Genomic DNA, 20,730 nt, shown 5'->3' on the forward strand with positions numbered 1-20,730 from the left:
GTTGGGAAGTTGAAACACCCCTGCCTTGCCTGCCACATTAGGCCACATCAAGCTACATTGGGGCGCAAGCCCGGGCAGTGTGTGCGCCTCCATCCTGAACTTCCCAGACAACAAACATAAATGGGGGCTGTATATTCTCATAAAATATTTTATGAATAACTGATAGGAATATAAACGAAGAGAACTAATCAGGAGTAGTCACCATTAATAAAGAGGACATTGTTATTTTCGTCAAATGGGTTGTTACTGTATCTTAAAGCAGAAAACATAGTTTGGTAAAAATTGGTCTGTGCCATAGTATCCACATGCATAGGTTTCCACTAGCAACTGATTCTTCCACTAATCTGTTCTTAATAGTTTTCCTTTCTAAATGAAGTTAAATCTGCTTTCCTATTTCTTCATTAGTTAAACAATGAAAAATAGCAAGGAACCATATTTTGTGAAGTTTATAAAGTCTGCAGAAAACTCAGAATTTTTCCTTCAGGCCCTTGAGGTAAGCTTTTTTAGTACATGGAGTTGGTCTGTGAATGTAATGTGTTCAATGAATATCTTTTTATATGTATTTTAATTATTAAGGTTTGTGTGTTGAAAAAGTAAAGAGCAATTTAATGGTTTATCTCACTGTAAACAAAGCACAAATTGTAGCCAAGTTTTGCTTTATGACTTGTCTCTTGTAGTTTGTCTGGAGAACTTAAACAACAAACCCTGGTTCAGATGTAATTCTAAGCTATATAGTGCAGCAGCTGCAATCTTCTCTCTGAGAACCTACGAATTTGTGAACTGGCCCAATATTTTGAATTGAATATGAAGATGTACTTAGTATCACCAAGTAAAGACATATTTCAGTGCAACCATTGTTTATATTGAAAGAAACTGTGTTTGCAAATCTACAGAATACTTACCTACTGCTTTTGTTATATTTTGCAGTCCATCAAAGAATTTCAGTCTGAAGAATCTCTCCAGATTCTTGAAAATACAGCTGCACTGAGGATACAAGAGAATGACAAATCCCTTTATATTTGTGATCAGTTCAGTGGCATTGTTTTTAATCACCTTCAAAAGGTTCGTGTTTTATTTACATAGTGACTTTGTTAATGCAGTATCTTGATAAATTCTAAAACAATTGAAAATCTGTTCATGTAATTAAAACACACACACACACGTTATTGGGTGGGGAAGGAAGTGAATGTAGATGTATCTCACCTCTGTTTTTAATTGTTTCATGGAGAACAGATTTATGTGAACATTTCTGTATGTTCCTGTGGGATTCAAGTGTAGACTACATAATGTTCTGCAAGATGTTAGACTCCAGCTCCCATCATCCTCCGCCAGCTTAGCCAGTGGTCAGGGAAGATGGGAGCTGGAGTCAACCAACATCTGAGGACCCAACATTGAAGATGTTCTGAAGGAGCGTCTCTACCCCCATCGTTCTGCCCAGACACTGAGGTCCAGTGGCGAGGGCCTTCTGGCGGTTCCCTCGCTGCGAGAAGCCAAGTTACAGGGAACTAGGCAGAGGGCCTTCTCGGTAGTGGCATCTGCCCTGTGGAATGCCCTCCCACCAGATGTCAAAGAGAAAAACAACTACCAGATTTTTGGAAGACATCTGAAGGCAGCCCTGTTTAGGGAGGCTTTTAATGTTTAACAGACTATTGTATTTTAATATTTTGTTGGACGCCGCCCAGAGTGGCTGGTGAAACCCAGCCAGATGGGTGGGGTATAAATAAATAATAATAATAATAATTACAGTGGTGCCTCGCAAGACTAAAGTAATTCGTTCCGCGAGTCGCTTCGTCTTGCGATATTTTCGTCTTGCGAAGTGCGGTTTGCCGCGGCAAAAAACACCGTCGAAAAACTACGTCTTGCGAAGCGCGGCCATAGAAAACTTAGTCTTGCGAAGTGCCGAAAACATCACAAAACGCTTTCGTCTTGCAAGGTTTTCATTGCGCGAGGCATTCGTCTTGCGAGGTAACACTGTATTATTATTATTATTATTATTATGAACACTGGACTAGCAGAACCTAATCTGGATATTGGGGCTATAAATGGGATGAAGAAATAGATGGTTTATATGTCATTATTTGCCTTCTGGAATAATCCAGTGTCATCTGATTGAACAGTTGTCCACGTGTATTTTGTTAGTGTATTTTTGTTAGTATTTTGTTAGTTTGTTAGAGCTGTTCCGCCTGGCCTTTGGGTTGGACTTAGTCTGACCCCTGTGTTTTCCTCCCTCATGGCTTGGATTTATAGACTACTTAAAATGAGGCTGCATTTTAAATTTTAATACTGTATTTTAATCAATTTCTTTTTATGTTTTATTGTAATTTTATTGGTGTGAGCCGCCCTGAGGAGTTTTGACTGGGGAGGGCGGGGTATAAATAAATTTTTATTATTATTATAAGTATTGCAAGATATGTATTGACACAGAATCATAGATTTCTAGAGTTGAAAGTGACCCTAAGGGTCATCTAGTCCAAATCTCTGCAATGCAGGAATATGCAGCTGTCTCATTTGGGGATCAAACCTGCAACCTTGGCACCAAACTTGTCTGTTTTTTGTTTAGGTGAGCCATGTGTATTGGGAGTGTGGGAGAACAGTTTTTTCTAAGGAAAAAGTTCCTATTTGCCATCTTGTTTTGTCTTATCTATTGTTTCAGCTTGGTTGCAGAATTGTTGGACCACAAGTAGTTGTCTACTGTATGCAGAACCAGCGATGTGTGCCAAGGGCCGACCATCCAGTATTTAATATGACAATGGCTGATGTAACTATATCCTGTACAAGCCTTCAAAAAGAAACTAGGGTAATTCTTTTAATGACGTATTTTATAGAGTTGGGTGTTCATCTTATTGTAAGCATCTAGTCATAACTAGGAGTCAAATTGTCTTTCAAAATGTCACCCATTTCAACTAAATAGGTAGATTTGCCATAGATGCTTTGAAATCAAGATCAGAAGGGCCAAAATTCTTCATTGCAGCAAGAACCTTGCTTAAAACATCATTAATAAATGTCTGATTTTGTGAACCACTAATCACATCAATTTTATACCTTAAGAATTTTATACCTTAATTTTTACCTTAATTTTATATCTTAATTTTATACCTTAAGAAATTATATTCCATTGCCCTTCTCTTTGATTTAGGAATGCTTTAGTAATATGTAACACAGATCTGTTTTCTACTAATTTATACATATTAATAGTACTTTTCCTTTTCTTTTGACAGTGGGGAAAGGTTGTCAGACATTTCAAGATTATCATGAATCTTCCCTGTCTTCTTTTTTCGCAGTCTGAAAATACCTACTTTGACACTGCTATTTTATGTATTTATTGAAACATTTATGTACCACCTTTCATCCAATCTGGGTTTAAGGATGTTTTACAACAAAAATGTGCATCACAAGCATGTTTTTTATTTTTATTTTTGCTTTTCCTTGAATCCTCTTAAGTCTGCCAATATTGTCTACTAAATGTGCTGGGCACACCTGGACACTATTTCAGCTGTACTTCTGTTAGCTTTATATTGTTTTTGTTTATAGTGTTTTGCTAATCCTCATTTGATCTGCTTTGTCTTGGTTTATTTTCATTTGCTGCTGTTTTTTCTCTTTCATAGGAAGAGGTCCACAAGTATGTGCAGATGATGGGCGGCCGTGTATATAGAGATCTTAATGTGTCAGTAACACATCTTATAGCGGGAGAAGTCGGAAGCAAGAAATATTTAGTTGCTGCTAACTTAAAAAAACCCATTTTGCTTCCCTCTTGGGTAAAAGCATTGTGGGATAAATCCCAACATAGGTAAGACTACATTTGTGCAGTTAGAAAAGTAATAGTACTTGCAGTGTTCGAAACTCCCATGGTTCTAGGCGCATTTTGCGACAGGGAATTTCATTAGCGTGAGCAGTTTCTGAGCTCTGGGCTCCTAAGATTTCAGATTAAAACTGCAGAGTGGAAGGAAAGGAGGACCTTTTTCTGCCTCCCCACTTCCAGCTACTCTCTGAAGACTGGAGAAGAAATCCTCTTAAGAATATTAGAGGGGTGGGCAGGGGAAGGACTAGACCATGTGAAAAATGAACATAATATTTTAGCTGCATTCAGTCATTTTCAGCTTTGTATTCTTGTTATAAAAAAGTCCACCTAGACATTCTGTTGTTGCACCCATAACCTAGGTTTCAGGTTTTTTTGTTGCACCCATAACCTAGGTTTCAGGTTCTATTTAGCTCCTAGCTTTCATATCTCAGTTTCTAACACTGACTACTTGAAAAATTCTGAGCTACAGTACGGTATTCTCCAAATAGTAATTTAAACATATATGTTAGTAATCATGTTGCAAAGTGCAAGTTTCACACCATTAACATAGTTACAGGTAGGTAGCCGTGTTGGTCTGAGTCGAAGCAAAATAAAAAAATTCCTTCAGTAGCACCTTAAAGACCAACTAAGTTTTTATTTTGGTACGAGCTTTCATACCAAAATAAAAACTTAGTTGGTCTTTAAGGTGCTACTGAAGGAATTTTTTTTATTTTACCATTAACATAAAAAGACATACAGTGGTGCCTCGCTTAACAAACGCCCCGTAAGACAAAATTTTCGCTTAAAGAAAGGATTTTTCTAGCGGAGGTTGCCTCGCTAGACAAATTCATTTTACGAAGAATTCGTCTAGCGAATCACGGTTTCCCATAGGAATGCATTGAAATTCAATTAATGCGTTTCTATGGGCAAAAAAAAAATTCAAAAAAATTCAATGCATTCCTATGGGATTCGCTAGACAAATTTTTCGTTATAAGAATAGACCTGTGGAACGAATTAAATTCGTCTAGCGAGGCACCACTGTATTGTTCTTTACTTGGATTTATAGGAGAAGGTTTAAACACCTAAGAATGATGATATATCATGGGCTCTGTTGCATAGCCATTAAATTCTGTACTGGCTTTACTTACTCATGCACAACTCTGTTTTTCTGCTAATGAAGAGAAATGGCAAGACATACGTTTATTGCTCTTGTTCCCAACAGGATGTTTAGATATACAGACCTCAATATGGGAGACTACCTATGCCCTTTGTTTCTTGGTTGTACAATCTGTGTGACTGGTTTAAGCAGTGCAGACCGAAAAGCAGTCCAGCGTATCACTATCGAGAATGGTGGTCAGTATACAGGGCAACTTAAGATGAATGAATGTACCCATCTTATTGTTCAAGAACCAAAAGGTAATAAAGGTAAAAATAAAAATGTATTTGTTGAATTCAGGAATATTTGTGTAAAATAATTTGGTTTCACATCTTGAATGTAGTCTACTGTAGTTTTAATTTGACATGCTGCAAAACACGTCAAGTAGCAAGCTATTTATGCTGCCATCTATGGTGTGCTATCTGACAAATCAATGAACAGAGTCCTCATGGCAACAAAAATGCCACACAATCCATTGTTCACAATCTCACATAAATGGAAGGAAAATGCTTCTCTTTTCCCAAAGGAAAGACACTAAAAAACCACTGAACTACTTTAATTACTTTGGGAAAATGGAAAATACTTTTTCAAGTACTCTCACAAGCAACCATTTTCTTTCCTCTACACTCTGTGTTAGGGGTAGATACCCCTTTTGAAGTTGAGGACCACATTATCTTGGAGGGAAAACAGTTGTGGGCACATACTGCTAATGCGTGAGCCCAGAGCTGGCAGTGAGTAGGACCAAACCTGGAAAAGAGACAGAGCACAACTTCATCACTCTTTACCATATCTCTCATCTCCTTCATGTATTCATTTTCTTTCTCCCTACTCTATACACAAGCATGCACCTCATTCATCATCCATTCATTTCACCATCATTATCGGCAAGTACGTAGAGGGATGCCAGAGGGCAAATAGGTAAGAATAGGGCCTTATTGCCCGTGGGCTGAATACTGCCCACCTGTCTTATCACTAACAGGACTGCATTTGGCCAAATTTAGAACAGCTTTTTCCAGAGCCTGAAAATGATGCAAGGAATTTAATTCATTGTGTTAAATCTGCATATGGTTTGGCCGCTGTTTTATTTGATTTATTTTGTTGTGTTGTGTTTTATGATGGGCGTAAAGCCGAATAAACTTCCTGATTGACTGAATTCATTGTGTTAAATCTGCATATGGTTTGGCCAGAGTGTGTAATGGAATCAGGCATATGTATATCTTTGAGTAACAGCAGTGTGCTAGATTGAAAATAATAAACTAAGGCTGCCATGCATTTGCACATTTATTTGGACATAGGTTTTATTGAAATGAAGAAATAACATCTGGGTGCAAATTGACAGTATGTTAAAATCACAGTTGCTAATTTTAAAAAAAGAATGTGTTGTTTTCTGCTAGCTGTGTTTTACTTCCTGCCTAGCTGGAATGGTTAAACCAGGGGTCCCCAGACTTACCGCACAGCGGGCCGGAGGGTAGGGGAGTGCGCGCGCAGCGGGCCGGAGGGCGGGGGAGTGCGCGCCCGTGCGCATGCGCACACGCACACGGTCAGGGAAAAATAGCCGAAAATCGCTTGTGCGCATGCGTATGGGCCTCCCCCGACCCGGAAGTGCATCGAAAATGACCTCTTCTGGGTCGGGAGAGGCCCATACGCATGCGCACAAAGGATTTTCAGCGATTTTTTGCCGATTCTTAAGATCGTCGCCGCGCCGCGCGCCATAAGAGCGGGCAGCGGGCGGCGGGGGTCGTCGCGGGCCGGATTGGGAGGCCGATTGGGCCGCATCCGGCCCGGGGGCCGTAGTTTGGGGACCCCTGGGTTAAACCAACACTTAAATAGTTGTGGTTTGACTGCAATGTTTTGTTTCTTTAGGTTTTCTCTTGAGAATGTATTTTAATCTTGGGTGCTGTATCACCCGAAACAGGAATTAAGAAACAAAAGTTTGCTATTTTTTAAAAATGCTAGAATATCTGTCCCTATATATTTATTTGAGGAATTGTATTTTAATATTAACTTTAACTGTGTTTGTTTTTATACTTGGGAAAGGGCAGAAATATGAATGCGCAAGAAGGTGGAATGTCCACTGCATTTCAGCCCAGTGGTTTTTTGACAGCATTGAGAAGGGATTTTGCCAGGATGAATCCATGTATACAGTCGACCTTAAAGCAAAGCAAGAAACTGCACCAAGCACATCAACTCCTACTAGCCTAACTAGCAAGCCCGATAGTAAGTATTAAGTTCTGTAATGTGTTAACTTCTCTATGAACAGAAAAATTAGAGATATTTATAGCATTCTGATTTGATTTATCACTTTCAATGTCTATTTTTGCAGAATTTTTGGCTCATAAACTTTGACAACCTTTGTGCTAGTCTAGTATTTTTTTTAATTTTGGAAATGTTTGGAGCCCAAGGCAAGAGCATCCTTGTTGTGTTTTTCAAGTTGACAAGTAGGGCTTGCAAAAAAATGTTGTAGCTTGGAGTGCTCTTGATTAATGTTCCAGCCATGGCTTCTCTGAGCCTGTTGATATCCCTCTGTTGTGTATGGATGGTGTTGTTTGGGCTTTATAATAATCCACACTTTGCGAATGAGCTTGCTGTTAGTATGCAGGATGACTACAATATCCTGCCATAGTCTTGCCATAGTCCCACGGGGAAAACAAGGCCCGTGGTTGTTAGTAAACTGAGGATTAAATGCATGCAGAGTACATATTCAGTAGTAAAAATCCCTTGTATTGTGTTCATTGGGCTGTACTTGCTAGTGTGTTAGGATTGCAACCTTAAGTGTTTTCTATACTGTAGTTAAAATATTTCTTCCATATATTGTTTTTGTTCTATATTTAAATCCCTGTATGAAATACTGTATGAAATCCTTAAATCCTTAAAATATATTTAGAATAATAGAATCATTGAGTTGTAGAGTTGGAAGAGACCACAAGGGTCATCTAGTCCAACCCCCTGCAATGCAGGAATATTTTGCCCAGCGTGGGGCTTGAACCCACAACCCTGAGAGTCTCATGCTCTTCCAACTGAGCTATCCTAGGTTGAAAAACAAGAATTCCCTTAAATTTCTTAACAAAATAAAAAAAAATCCTTCCAGTAGCTCCTTAGAGACCAACTAAGTTTGTTATTGGTATGAGCTTTTGTGTGCATGCACACTTCTTCAGATATATATTTTTAAATTTCGTTTCGACTATGGCAGACCAACATGCCTACCTACCTGTAACTTAAATTTCTTCTTTCTTCGGTCCACATTCCCTCCTTAAGGACAGAAGAAAATCCATAACTTGGGAAATAATTATTTTGAGTAATGGACAATCTTTCTTCTTGGAGGGACCCTGAATAAACATTAGGAAGCAGAAAGTGAGTTCTGTCTGTATACAATAGCAGACCACTATGTTCAGTGTGATAGAACTGAGCTAATAGTTAATAAATGCTAAAATAAATAATAACCTTGGCATTTTACCCTTTTTTCTTATACCAAAATAAAAAGGTAGTAGATATAACATTTCCCCGAAATAACTCTTAACTTTTGTCTTTATCTGCATTTTATTCAAAGGTCGAACACTCTCAGATGTCAGCCACATTTCAAATATTAATTTAAGCGGTGTTAATGAAACCTCTTGTAATTCTACTATGAATAGCAGGCTGGATCCCTCTTCAGATGACCTGAACAGCTTGGATACAAGTTCTTTGCAAGCACCTGAAGATTTGCTAGATGGATGCAGAGTATGTCTAACATGTGAATATACCCAAGTAATAAATGTTGTTGATGATACTGATGATGAGAATACAGACATTTTGGACACCTCAAACTATATAGTTTGTGAGTTTTCCTGAGCAGAATTAGGTATTAAATTCAGGAGTGACTTGCTTGGGAGCATTGCTGTCCTAAAGTCAGGGCAGGCAGCTAAAGGTATTAAGATGATCTCCTAGGACACCACTCACATAGCCTAGCTGCTTCCTTTGTGGTTTTCCTTGTAATGGAATTAAATGCAGTCAAGATTAGTTGTCTTCATGCATTTGGTTACTGATAATTGTAAAAGTTGACAATCAGTAGGAGACATAGGTTCAGGAAGTGATGTGTACTGAACAGTGACTTACGGATTTAGTAGTGGAAGCTGCTGGAGAGAATTTAAAATAAAGCTGTGACTGAATTTGGAGTCTCTCAGTGTGCCAGTAAACTACCATTTTTCTCTACCCTTTCTTGTAGATTTACCTTTGTGGCTTTAGTGGCAGAAAATTAGATAAGATGAGAAAGCTTATTAACTCTGGAGGTGGTGTTCGTTTTAATCAACTCAATGAAGATGTGACACATGTCATTGTGGGCGACTATGATGATGATGAACTTAAACTCTTTTTGAAGAAGACCACACAGAGGTACTGATAATAACACGTCTTGTAGTGCAATTCTAAAGGGACGCAGGTAGTGCTGTGGTCTAAACTACTGAGCCTCTTGGGCTCTCTAATCTGAAGGTTGGCGGTTTTAATCCATGCAAAAGGGTGAGCTCCCATTGCTCTTTCCCAGCTTCTGTCAACCTAATCCTATATAATAAAGTCCCTGTGTCTCTGCGTCCAGTATTCCCTGTGTCCCTGGGTTTGTGCTAATGTGCATGTGCCCCACGGACACAGGGACACGACGGGAGAGCGCTTTGTTTAATTGCGTTTCTGGCGCGCCCCGCAGCCGAGCGCAGAAAGGGAGGGAAGGGCGCAGCCCCGTCGCACCTCTAGCGCCCGTTTTCTTAACGGGCTGAATGAGACTAGTAATAATAATAATAATTTATTATTTATACCCCGCCCATCTGGCTGGGTTTTCCCAGCCACTCTGGGCGGCTTCCAGCAGAATATTAAAATACAATGATTCATCAAATGTTAAAAGCTTCCCTAAACAGGGCTGCCTAACAGTTCGAAAGCACGCCAGTGTGAGTAGATAAATAGGTACCGCTGTGGCGGGAAGGTAAATGGCATTTCTGTGCGCACTGGCACTCGTCACAGTGTTCCGTTGTGCCAGAAGCAGTTTAGTCATGCTGGCCACATGACCCAGAAAGCTATCTGTGGACAATTGCTGGCTCCCTCGGCCTGAAGCGAGATGAATATCCATAGTCACCTTCAACTGAACTTAACCGTCCAGGAGTCCTTTACCTTTACCTTTTTTTTAGTGTAATCCTGTACATATCTACTCAGAAGTAAGTCCTGCTCTATTCTCTGGAATATTCTCCTGGGTAATGGGTATACGATTGGAGCCTTAACTTCTGCCAGCATATGGCCCTTATATTAAAGTATTTATAACAATAAATTTTCTCCCCATTGCATATCCTTTTGTGTGCAGTGATTCACATTTTGAAGTGTATATTTCAGTGTAAATTACTGAAAAGGTTTTATAGAGTTAAATGAAAGTGATTGCCTTACGGCAGGCATGGCCAAACCTGACCCTCCAGATGTTTTGGGACTACAGTTCCCATCATCCCTGACCACTGGTCCTTTTAGCTAGGGATGAGGGGAGTTTTAGTCCCAAAACATCTGGAGGGCCAAGTTTGGCTATGCCTGTTTACGGGCTTTATTCTCTGTAACAGTGCTCCTGTCAAAAGAAGTAAATGTAAGCCCTCTGATTTCACTTGAACATACAGGGACAGAAACATGGATTGTGACTGCAGATCATGTATTCCACATCTTTTCCCAAGATAACAAGTATTTATTCTTACAGTATCAAAGGGTGTGTTTTGGACACATCTCTGTGTGCCACTTCTTTATATTTAAAAAATCCGATCCTTGCCTGTGCTTCATTGCAGCAATGTAAAATATGGTTGTTCCTTTATGGAAGCCTATAGCCTCCTGCCTATAGTAACTTAATTTTTTGTTTTATAGGCCATATATTGTGACAGCAAAATGGTTGTTGGAATGCTTTAGAAAAGGTTATTTACTACCTGAGGATCAGTACACTTCGGAAAACTATCAGCCGCTTAACAGTCCAGTTTTAGAGCAGCCTATCTTTCCTAAAAGAAGCAGTCTTTCAAAGAAAGAAGTTGTGAAAACAGTGCTGGCTCCGGAAGCGGATGAAGCTCTTCTGTCTCAGTATTCAGCTAATGAGTCCACAGTAGGTAAGACTGCTACGCAATGTTGCCTCTTCTCTTTGTTCCATTGTTGCCTCTTCTCCTTGTTCCAGTATCCCCATCTATCTACAGCTCCCTTATGTTGACCTCTCACTATTCCACCAGAACCTCACAATTTATCTTATCCTTAGAGCCTGTGTAAAATTTCCCAGATTTTCCATCTGTAGTTGGCCTGTTTCTTTTCATTTGCCACTGCATTCCTTTGGCCTTCTGCCACCTCTGTTAATTGTTCTCTGAGGACTTGCTTTTCAATCATCTCCCTATTTTGCCTCCCTTCCCCCAGTCACCCTGATTCTTAGGGAAACTAAGGGGCCCATCTTATTGAACCTCTTCATATTTTTCATTTGAAAATGTGCAATTTGCTTCTAAAATATGGGGCATGATTTACTTGGTGCTACTTCAGCTGCTACACAATCACATTTTTTTAAAATGGGGGCTTACTAAAGAGTTCAGCATTTGCTCTTTAAAAAAATAAGTTTTTATTAAAGATTTTCTTGTGTTACGAAACAGACAAACAAGCAGAGGAAAGTACAGTTGGGGGAAAGAGAAGGGAGAGAGAGATGAGGGGGGCTGCTGTTATTTCATTCTACAGAAGTGTTAGTATAGGGGCTATGTCAGCATCATGTTGATAGGTCCTTTGTTTATATATATTGACATTGAGAGAGGTTAGGGGGTCTAGAACTTGGTTGGTTGTGTTCAGTTGGTTGCAGGGGAGGGGCGTAAGTTTTGAGTTCAGTATTTGCTGAAATGAAAGACAGTTGTGTGAAAGAAGTGCTTGGTGGATTGCAATAATTAAAGAGGGTAACCTCTTTAATGTGTAAAGAAGTGATAGGACTCCAGTTCAAGATCTCTTCGGCCTAGTAACTTTAACTTGGAGAACGTTTTCTCCTTTTCATGGTCAACACATCTTCACTTTAATATTAATTTTGAAGCAACATTTCCTTCCCTTCCAGTTGATGCCAATAACTACAGTGATATTGATCACACTGCCTTTCAAGAAGAAAAAGAGTTCAGTGCCAGCCATAATTCCTTGGCAGAAACTTCTACAGTCGTTGAAGGAGCCTTGTTCAAGAGAAAGAGGTTCATCCTTCTAGGTTTTGGTAAAGAGGATGAATCCTGCATGAGGCCTCTGATTGAAGAGAATGGTGGGAAGGTTCTGTCTCAACAAAGTAAAGCTATTGCTGACTATGCTGTGGTTCCTCTACTTGGCTACAAGGTGGAAGCAACTGTAGGAGATGTGGTTACAAATACATGGCTGGTAAGTATAAGTCATAGGATAATACATGGAATGTGCAAAAAGAAAAGTTGTCGGTAAATAAAAATGTTGCTGCTAACTTTAAATTTGCATTGAGGGATGGCATATGCCAAAATAATGTGTTCTCTCACTCACACACAAAACCTCACCAAATTAGGAATCTTACATATGTATTTTATGTTTTCTATTTATCCCTGTTCCAATCACAAAAATCCTGTGCTGCAGATATTTGATCTGTCCACATTCATAAGCTGAACCCAGAGACTCACTGGAAGATGGTTAATAAATGTCATCCAGCAATTGCTACAGTTAATTGCTTGATACATCTGAATAAAGCAGATGAATTGTGGTGCCAAATATTATGACAATTGCAAAACAATAAATAGTAGCTTTATGTACTGAACCATAGTTTAATTTCCCAGTTGCATTAAACAACTAGACAGTTACCAGATAAATATGTGTAACAGCATTACTACAGTCCCGGAAAGATATAGAGTGTATTGCACTGTCTCCCAAGACAGATGGATGCCAGCAACATTGTATATAGAGTACAGTGGTTTGTTTTCTCAGAACTTCTGTATTGTACTTGAAAGAATGTCTAGATTATTGGTTAATCTTTATTTCCTCATCTTTAGGTGACGTGTTTGGAACAGCAGTCCCTATTAGATCCCCAATCGAGTCCACTTTTCACACCCGTGCCAGTGAAGGAAGGAAACACTCCGTTACAACAATGTGTATTGTCTTTCAGTCAGTTTAATGGGGCAGAAAGAGATTCTTTAATATATTTGGCACATTTGCTTGGGGCAAGGTATGTAGTATGTCTTTATTTTTGTTATTTTTGTAGAATCAAGTTGTAATGTTTCACCTCCAAAATATCGAAAGGGTAAGAACCTGTTGCTCAGAGCCATGGCCCACCACAATTTGATACATCTATAAATACAGAATACATACAAAAATACAGAACAGTTTAACATATTTCATCAAACAACGCACCTAAAAAGGAACAAAAAAGCAAGACTTTCCCTGTGATACAAAAGAGACACAATCCTCCCCATGAATTAGTGCATAGATTTTGGAGAGAGGAGAAAACTTGTAAGCTTTGTTTTTGTTTTTGTTTTTTTTAAAAAAATCAATTCAGCGATGGAAATTGCTGTTGAAATGTACTTACTGTGATTTATCACTTTTACTTTAAATCACCGTGTTGGTCTTAAGGAGGCGAGCATATTGTGAACATATATGAAGTAGCGTTCAGGTCTTATTTTAAGGGTAATGTTGTAGTGTGACTTGGTATGGAAATGTCACCTCGCTTTGATTACAGAGTGCAAGAATTCTTTGTGAGAAAAGCCAACCCAAGGAAAGGAATGCTTGTCAGCACCCACCTGGTGGTGAAAGAGCCGGAAGGTTCAAAGTATGAAGCTGCCAAGAAGTGGAACCTTCCTGCTGTTACTATGGCTTGGCTGCTGGAGTCTGCAAGGACAGGAAAGAAGGCTGATGACAGCAAGTTCCTTATTGACAATGTAGACACTGAAGGTTGGTTCATTTGAAGCTTTGTAGGTGTGTTCAGTAGCATGATTGCGTAAGGCAGATGTATCCTGTGCTTACTTGCAGACATCCTAATCCTGAGCATCTACTGGCAGCATATTGATATGTTAAATGCTGAGAGTGATCCAACATTAGTCATACTTGGAGTAGACCCATCGAAATCAATGGACCTAAGTTATTTATGTTGCCCTAGACTCAGTTCTTGGAGCTGTTAAGTATTGAGACCGTAAGATTTTAAGAGAGATTTTTAGGAGCTTAGAACTTTTACATGGTGCTTCCTAATCTTCTATGCAATATGGATTCCTTGTTTCAATAAATAAAATATTTAAAATGTTGAATATGGGTTGCGATTTGACTTTGCTCACCTGGATAAATTATCTGTGTGCCTCCCCCCAGCCCCCCCCCCGCTAACCAGGGCAAACATATAAGTGGCCACTCATCACCCTAATTTCCACACAACCCTCACTGTAAGCGAAATTTATTTCCCCTCCCTCCACCCCCCAATTCAGCATAGTTGCTGAATTATAACTTCACAGTTATAAGACACAACCAGAAAAGGCTTAGAATGTTCACTTCCATCTGTGAAAGGAGAAAAGCAGTGTTAGCATTGGTCTTCTGCTAGTAGGTCAGGACCCACTATTGCAGGGGTCAGCAAACTTTTTCAGCAGGGGGCCGGTCCACTGTCCCTCAGACCTCGTGGGGGGCCGGACTATATTTTGAAAAAAAAATGAACGAATTCCTATGTCCCACAAATAACCCAGAGATGCATTTTAAATAAAAGGACACATTCTACTCATGTAAAAACATGCTGATTCCCAGACCATCCACGGGCCGGATTTAGAAGGCGATTGGGCCGCATCTGGCCCCCGGGCCTTAGTTTGGGGACCCCTGCACTATTGGTTCAAATCTTTACCAAAGGCGGGTTGTAGCATCATCCATTGCACCATATAAAAGTTGAAAAATTTGTTAGCTAAAAGAACCTAATTAGATTCTCCATTACAAAAACTGTATTCAAAAGAAATAAGTAAAAAATAATGATGGTGCTTTAATTTAAAATTTTATTTTTTCCCCTCAACAAAAATAAGAGTGTTTCACAAATCATCCAGTTGAGGCAGGGACTGATTCGGCATCTCCAAATACATGTGACCATCCCAGCAGCCTCCTTGAAATTGGAAGAAGAACAGCTGTGACACCTCTGGATATGAATCGGTTCCAGAGTAAAGCTTTCCAGAGGGTTGTATCACATCATATTGATAACAAGCCAAGCCCTTCACAAGCGGGGAAACCAGTACAGAAGGAACCATCCCTGCATCTTGACACACCATCTAAATTTTTATCTAAAGACAAGCTGTTCAAACCTTCTTTTGATGTAAAGGTAAATACCTTGCAAATCTTCTTTCTCCTATAACAACCTCCCTCTTTTATCCCCTTCCTTTCTATTCCCAGTTTATTTATTAGATGATGACTATGATTATCATTGAATTAGAAGAAATATGTAAACTACCTTTAATAACTTGTAAAAACATTTTTAGCGCGTGAAAATCCCTTTGAGCAAAGAAACCTATGTACAGTTAAATGAGTGCATTTTAATTGCTTTTCAGGATGCACTAGCAGCTTTGGAAACTCCAGGGAGCTCTAATCCACAAAAAAGAAAACTGAGTACTCCTCTTTCAGAAGTCATTGGCAGGAACTTAAAAGTGGCTTTAGCAAACAGCACTCGGCAAGCAGCTGCTCTCACTGCAAGCCCTCGGTTGAAAGTTGCAACTCAACAAGTGGTAGGCTTCGGTTTTAGATTGATTGGGCAAATATAGCATAAATTGGGTGCTGCTTGTTTGTACAGAAAGAGTGGTTAAACGCAGCAGAATTCAAATTGTATTTGGAAGTAAGCATGACTTCGTGGGGAGAGGAGGGATGTGACCACAGTTGTATGTCAACTGGAAGAAGTGAAATTACACACTTTGGTTCTAATCCGCAAGCCAGCCATGGGCTGCGCCTGTACTTCCTGAACATGTAGATGACCAGTGTTGTCTCATTTGACATTGCCAATCACTTGCTATCAATGGGCGGTGGAAGGGGTCACCTTGATTCACTCCCACCTACCCCACCCCACCCCAAATCCTTTAACCCGCTCCCAGGTCCTTGTATGATCAGTGGAAACAGTTGGTCCTGGCAAGTATCAACCACCTTCAATTCCAACCTGATAATTGCCACCTGCCCAGGTTTTAAGTTGTCTGAATTAATTTTAAGATAGATTTTAATTAATTGATGTCTGTTTTCATGCATATTGTGTTGTTTTTATGATGTTAGCCGCTCTGAGCCCGGCCTCGGCTGGGGAGGGCAGGATACAAATAAAAAATTATTACAATTATAATAATTATTAACAAATAATCAGGGCGGTCATAACTGGCACTACATTTCTAGAGATACCTTCATGATTTTGGTATTGCTGAACTATTGCATTGAAGGAGAAAGGAAGGAGAATAACTTTTCTTTCATTTCATTACAAACAAACAAGTGAATTCACCCTTGAAAATGTGACCCTGAACTCCATTTCTGCTAATTCTATTTTGAACAGGAAGAGGAGCCAAAGCCTCTAGCTGATGTTGTCATATGTGTGAGTAAGAAGCTCAGTAAAAAGCAGAGCGAGCTGAATGCCATTGCTGCTTCCCTTGGAGCAGATTACAGGTACATGCAGTTAACAGAATTCTTCACTGATAAGACTTTGACATTTAGCTCTTGAAATTATTATGATGATTCAAGTGCCTAAAATTTTCCTGTTGCTGTACAAAGATAAAAAGCAGTTAATGGTCCTGCCCTCAGGTTTACAATCTAGTACACATAATGCAAAAAGGGAAATGGAGGGAGGAATTAGAGGGTAAGGCAATTTATTTCACTGGTCTGGTTCACAAGTCACACTGAACCATAGTTAAAATAAATTTCGGTTTAATGTGAATGAACAGTATGCCGGTGCATGCTGCGGAAATTGTGGGCACTGTTCCTTCCTCACCCCTGCTGCACTGGTGGAAAAACAGCCATTATCTGGCTTGTGTCATCCAAACCTTGGACTCATGGTTTGTTTCTCTCTAAACAAACCATGAGCAGAAGCTAAGGAAGAAGGAGACCTATAACTAGCTCTAGCTGGAAAAGAGATCTCAGATTTACTGTATCTGAACAAAAATGGAGTATGATTTGGAACTCAGTAAATAACTCTTCACTGAGCTTATCAATACAGAAAGCTCAGTATATATTATTATGGTGATATCTGACACTTTCTAGGCTTAATAAAATTCACGTAGTTGCATGTTTCAGGTGTTGGAAGCCTTCAGCTGTAAATGCCAATTTCTTCTTGCATATGTGGTGGGAATACCAGATAACATGTGATTTTTAGAGACGATATAATTGGTGTTATATGGCTGTGATTGGGATTAAGCTCTATGCTAATTTAATGGATAGGGGCTGATGTGTCAAAGAATATGAAATTTCTAATAACAATTTTTAAAAAGTGGGTGTATAAGTGGAAAAACCCACAAGCTCCAACTAGATGGGAATGATTGTGCAGAGATGGGCAAATTAATAGATATGATGTATATGAGAAGTAGCATTCAGAATACTATATTTGTTGAGAAGTGGCTGTGTCTTGTAAGTTATTGGAATCAATGCAATGGAAGCTTGAGACTTTCTGCGATTGTTTTGTGTAACTTGCAGGCCATAAATCTATCCTGTAACTCTTTTGAGAACCTATTTTCTAAAAGATTGAATAAATTAATTAATTTTGTTCCAGTTTTTGAATGTAACACGGTGAATAACCCTGGGAAGGGGCCATTGTTCAGTGGTATAGCATCTACTTTGCATACAGAAGGTCCCAGGTTCAGGCTCTAGCATCGGCTGGAAATATCTTCTGCCTGTAACCCTGGAGTGCCGTTGCTAGTGTGTGTAAACACTACTAAGTTAATGGGTGAATTTGTCTGATTCGGTATAAGGCAGCTTCCTATACTACCTTAGAAAGATGTCCATCAAAATGTGACTTTTAAATTTGAATTACCAGGTGGACATTTATGTTCCTGAAAAATAGATCATGGTCTCGAAGTATGGTTTTAAATCGCCATATTTGTTGACTGATGGATTCTTCTTTGGGGGGGGGGCATATTTACCATAGAAAATGATCAGCATCCCTGGTCGTCTTGGGGTGAGGCCTTTGGACCCTCCTGCATGCAATGATGGTGGATGTTACTTCTAAGAGCTGTTCAAGTTTGGGGTGTGTGTGCAAGTGTTAGGAATGTTGAGTTGGCATCCTGATAACCACAAGTCCCCCCTTCCCCATTCACAGAACTGGAAATCACTTAACATGGAGTTTAACATGTCTTGCATATCTTTTAGGTGGTGCTTTGATGAAACTGTAACTCATTTCATCTACCAGGGAAGGCAAAATGATAGTAACCGGGAATACAAATCTGCTAAAGAAAGGGGCATACATGTAGTGTCGGAACACTGGCTTTTGGAGGTACGGAGAAAGAGTTTTTTCCTAACACAAGGATGGGGGAAAGGGAAGGTTGCACAACATGTCATTATTGACTTCTTTTTAAGTGAATTGAATCTGTTTTAAAAATCGGGCATACAGTGAGGGGAAAAAGTATTTGATCCCCTGCTAAATTTGCCCGTTTCACCAGTCCATAATTTTAATTGTAGGTTTATTGTAGCTGTGAGAGACAGAATAACAACAGGAAAAACCCCAGAAACCCAGAAGACAAAAGTCAGAGATTGATGTGCATTATAATGAGTGAAATAAGTATTTGATCCCCTATCAACCAGCCAGATGTCAGGCTACCTGGTATCTTCACTGTATGTAAAGAGCAGAGATTAAAAGCACCTGCTGTAAGGGAGAGGTCTTACCTGTAATCCCAGCTCGTTACAGTACCTGTACAAAAGACACCTGTCAACAGAAGCAATCAGTCCAGCAGATTTCAAAGTAGCCACCATGACCAAGACCAAAGAGCTGTCCAAGGATGTCGGGGACAAGACTGTAGACCTGCACAAGGCTGGGCTGGGCTACAAGACTATTGCCAAGCAGCTTGGTGCAATAATTCGCAAATGGAAGAAACACAAAATAACTGTCAACCTCCCTCGGTCTGGGGCTCCATGCAAGATCTCATCTTGTGGAGTTGCAATGATTATGAGAACAGTGATGAAGCAGCCCAGAGCTATCAGGGGGGGGGGGGGACGGGACTTGCCAATGAGATCAGGGCAGCTGGGACCATAGTCACCAAGAAAACAGTTGGTAACACACTACACCATGAAGGACTGAGATCTTGCAGAGCGCCTGACCTCTGTAATTGCCAACAAGGGTTTTGTCACCAAGTACTAAGTTTTGCAAAGGGATCAAATACTTATTTCACTCATTATAATGCACATCAATTTCTGACTTGTCTTCTGGATTTCTGGGGTTTTTCCTGTTTTTATTCTGTCTCTCACAGCTACAATAAACCTACCATTAAAATTATGGACTGGTCATTTATTCGTCAGAGGGCAAACGGGCAAATTTAGAAGGGGATCAAATACTTTCCCCCTCACTGTATATGGGGTGACAGCCTACATTAATCATATTAAGGCTAAAGTCAATTGATTTCAGTGAGCCTACTCTCAGTTTAATTGGATATCATTCATAAGCAGTGTTCTGTGCATGCTAGTCTGCATGCAATATAAGGCTATGCAATAAAAGGGTCCAGCAACTTCAAATGAAGTGCCATGTGTGCTACTTCTGTTTCATAGATCCATAAATGTAGCTTGGCAATATTTGTGCACTTAACACTGCAGTTCTTCTAAGGTCCATCTGTATTTCAAAAGCTTGATTGTGTTTCAGCAAGACTTGTCACTTGCTGCTTGTCTGCTAAGTATGTCGCTGAAGCACTGTGCTAAAGTAGAATGAGGTGAAAGTGCTATTAAGTGAGAAATGCAGTCTCTTGAGTCAGCGGTTGCCAATATGGGGGCCACCCTATTTTGTTAGATTCAAAGTATCATTGTCCCTTACTATTGGATACGCTAGCTAGGGGCTGAGGACAGTTGGGAGCCCAACATCTAGAGAGCAGCACATTGGCAACTTGTACTCTTGAGTAATATATGGTGATTCTAAGGGCAGTGCTGTTTCCATTGGTGTGGCAGTACAGTGGTGCCTCGCTAGACGAATGCCCTGCTAGATGATTTTTTTGCTAGACAAATGGGTTTTGCGATCGGAGGTTGCCTCGCAAGACGACGGGGTTTTCTATGGCCTCCGCTTCGTCTTGCGAAGCGTGGCCATCAAAACCTCCGACCACAAAACCTATTTGCAAAAGGCTTTTGTCTAGTGAAAGGGGAACCAGCTGTAGCAAGGGAAGAAGGCAAATGAAGATCAGCTGAGAGGCGCTGATCTTCCTTTGCCTTCTTTCTGCGCTGCAGCTGGTTCCCCTTTGTGTTCCGCTGGTCTCTGCCCGTTGCCCCTCACAAAGGGGAACTAGCGCGAGAAGAAGAAGAACTAGTGCGTTCCTGCGCTCCCCCCCGCCTAGCCTGACAGAGCGGCATTTGACGGGGCTTCCGAACCCCCGTCAAATGCCGGCTCTGTCGGGGGGGGGGGGAGAGGAACGAAGGAAGAGAAAGGGCTGCTTTCTCTTCCTTCATTCCAAACCCCGGGATCTGTCCTTGCTGTCAGCGGTGGGGGGAGAGGAACGAACGGAGAGAAAGCTGCCCTTTCTCTCCGTTCGTTCCTCTCCCCCCAGTGCCGACAGCAAAGACAGGCAGGCAGGTGGCAAGGACAGGCAGGGGCTGTTGCTGCCTGTCTGCCTGCCTTCCACGAGCCAAGCGAGCAAGCGCTGCCACTGCCGCCAGTCCCCCAGAGCCCATAGGAACGCATTAATTAACTTTTAATGCATTC

The 20,730-nt window shown here is 40.3% G+C and overlaps 1 protein-coding gene across 1 annotated transcript in view; it reads left to right on the forward strand.

Annotated features, from left to right (window-relative positions):
* TOPBP1 (DNA topoisomerase II binding protein 1) overlaps nucleotides 1-20,730 on the forward strand; it is a 32,711-nt gene that overhangs the window by 1,613 nt on the left and 10,368 nt on the right. The window contains exons 2-17 of the mRNA XM_035128892.3: nucleotides 406-493; nucleotides 928-1,062; nucleotides 2,654-2,797; nucleotides 3,606-3,787; nucleotides 5,001-5,194; nucleotides 6,972-7,151; nucleotides 8,482-8,651; nucleotides 9,136-9,302; nucleotides 10,788-11,020; nucleotides 11,986-12,290; nucleotides 12,923-13,095; nucleotides 13,606-13,817; nucleotides 14,915-15,204; nucleotides 15,431-15,604; nucleotides 16,405-16,514; nucleotides 18,207-18,330. Of these exons, the coding sequence (XP_034984783.2) occupies nucleotides 413-493; nucleotides 928-1,062; nucleotides 2,654-2,797; nucleotides 3,606-3,787; nucleotides 5,001-5,194; nucleotides 6,972-7,151; nucleotides 8,482-8,651; nucleotides 9,136-9,302; nucleotides 10,788-11,020; nucleotides 11,986-12,290; nucleotides 12,923-13,095; nucleotides 13,606-13,817; nucleotides 14,915-15,204; nucleotides 15,431-15,604; nucleotides 16,405-16,514; nucleotides 18,207-18,330 (2,874 nt within the window). The 5' untranslated portion in view covers nucleotides 406-412. The remainder of the gene's footprint in view (nucleotides 1-405; nucleotides 494-927; nucleotides 1,063-2,653; nucleotides 2,798-3,605; nucleotides 3,788-5,000; nucleotides 5,195-6,971; nucleotides 7,152-8,481; nucleotides 8,652-9,135; nucleotides 9,303-10,787; nucleotides 11,021-11,985; nucleotides 12,291-12,922; nucleotides 13,096-13,605; nucleotides 13,818-14,914; nucleotides 15,205-15,430; nucleotides 15,605-16,404; nucleotides 16,515-18,206; nucleotides 18,331-20,730) is intronic.

This window comes from Zootoca vivipara, chromosome 11 (genome assembly GCF_965207765.1).
Source record: "Zootoca vivipara chromosome 11, rZooViv2.hap1.1, whole genome shotgun sequence".
NCBI lineage: Eukaryota > Metazoa > Chordata > Lepidosauria > Squamata > Lacertidae > Zootoca > Zootoca vivipara.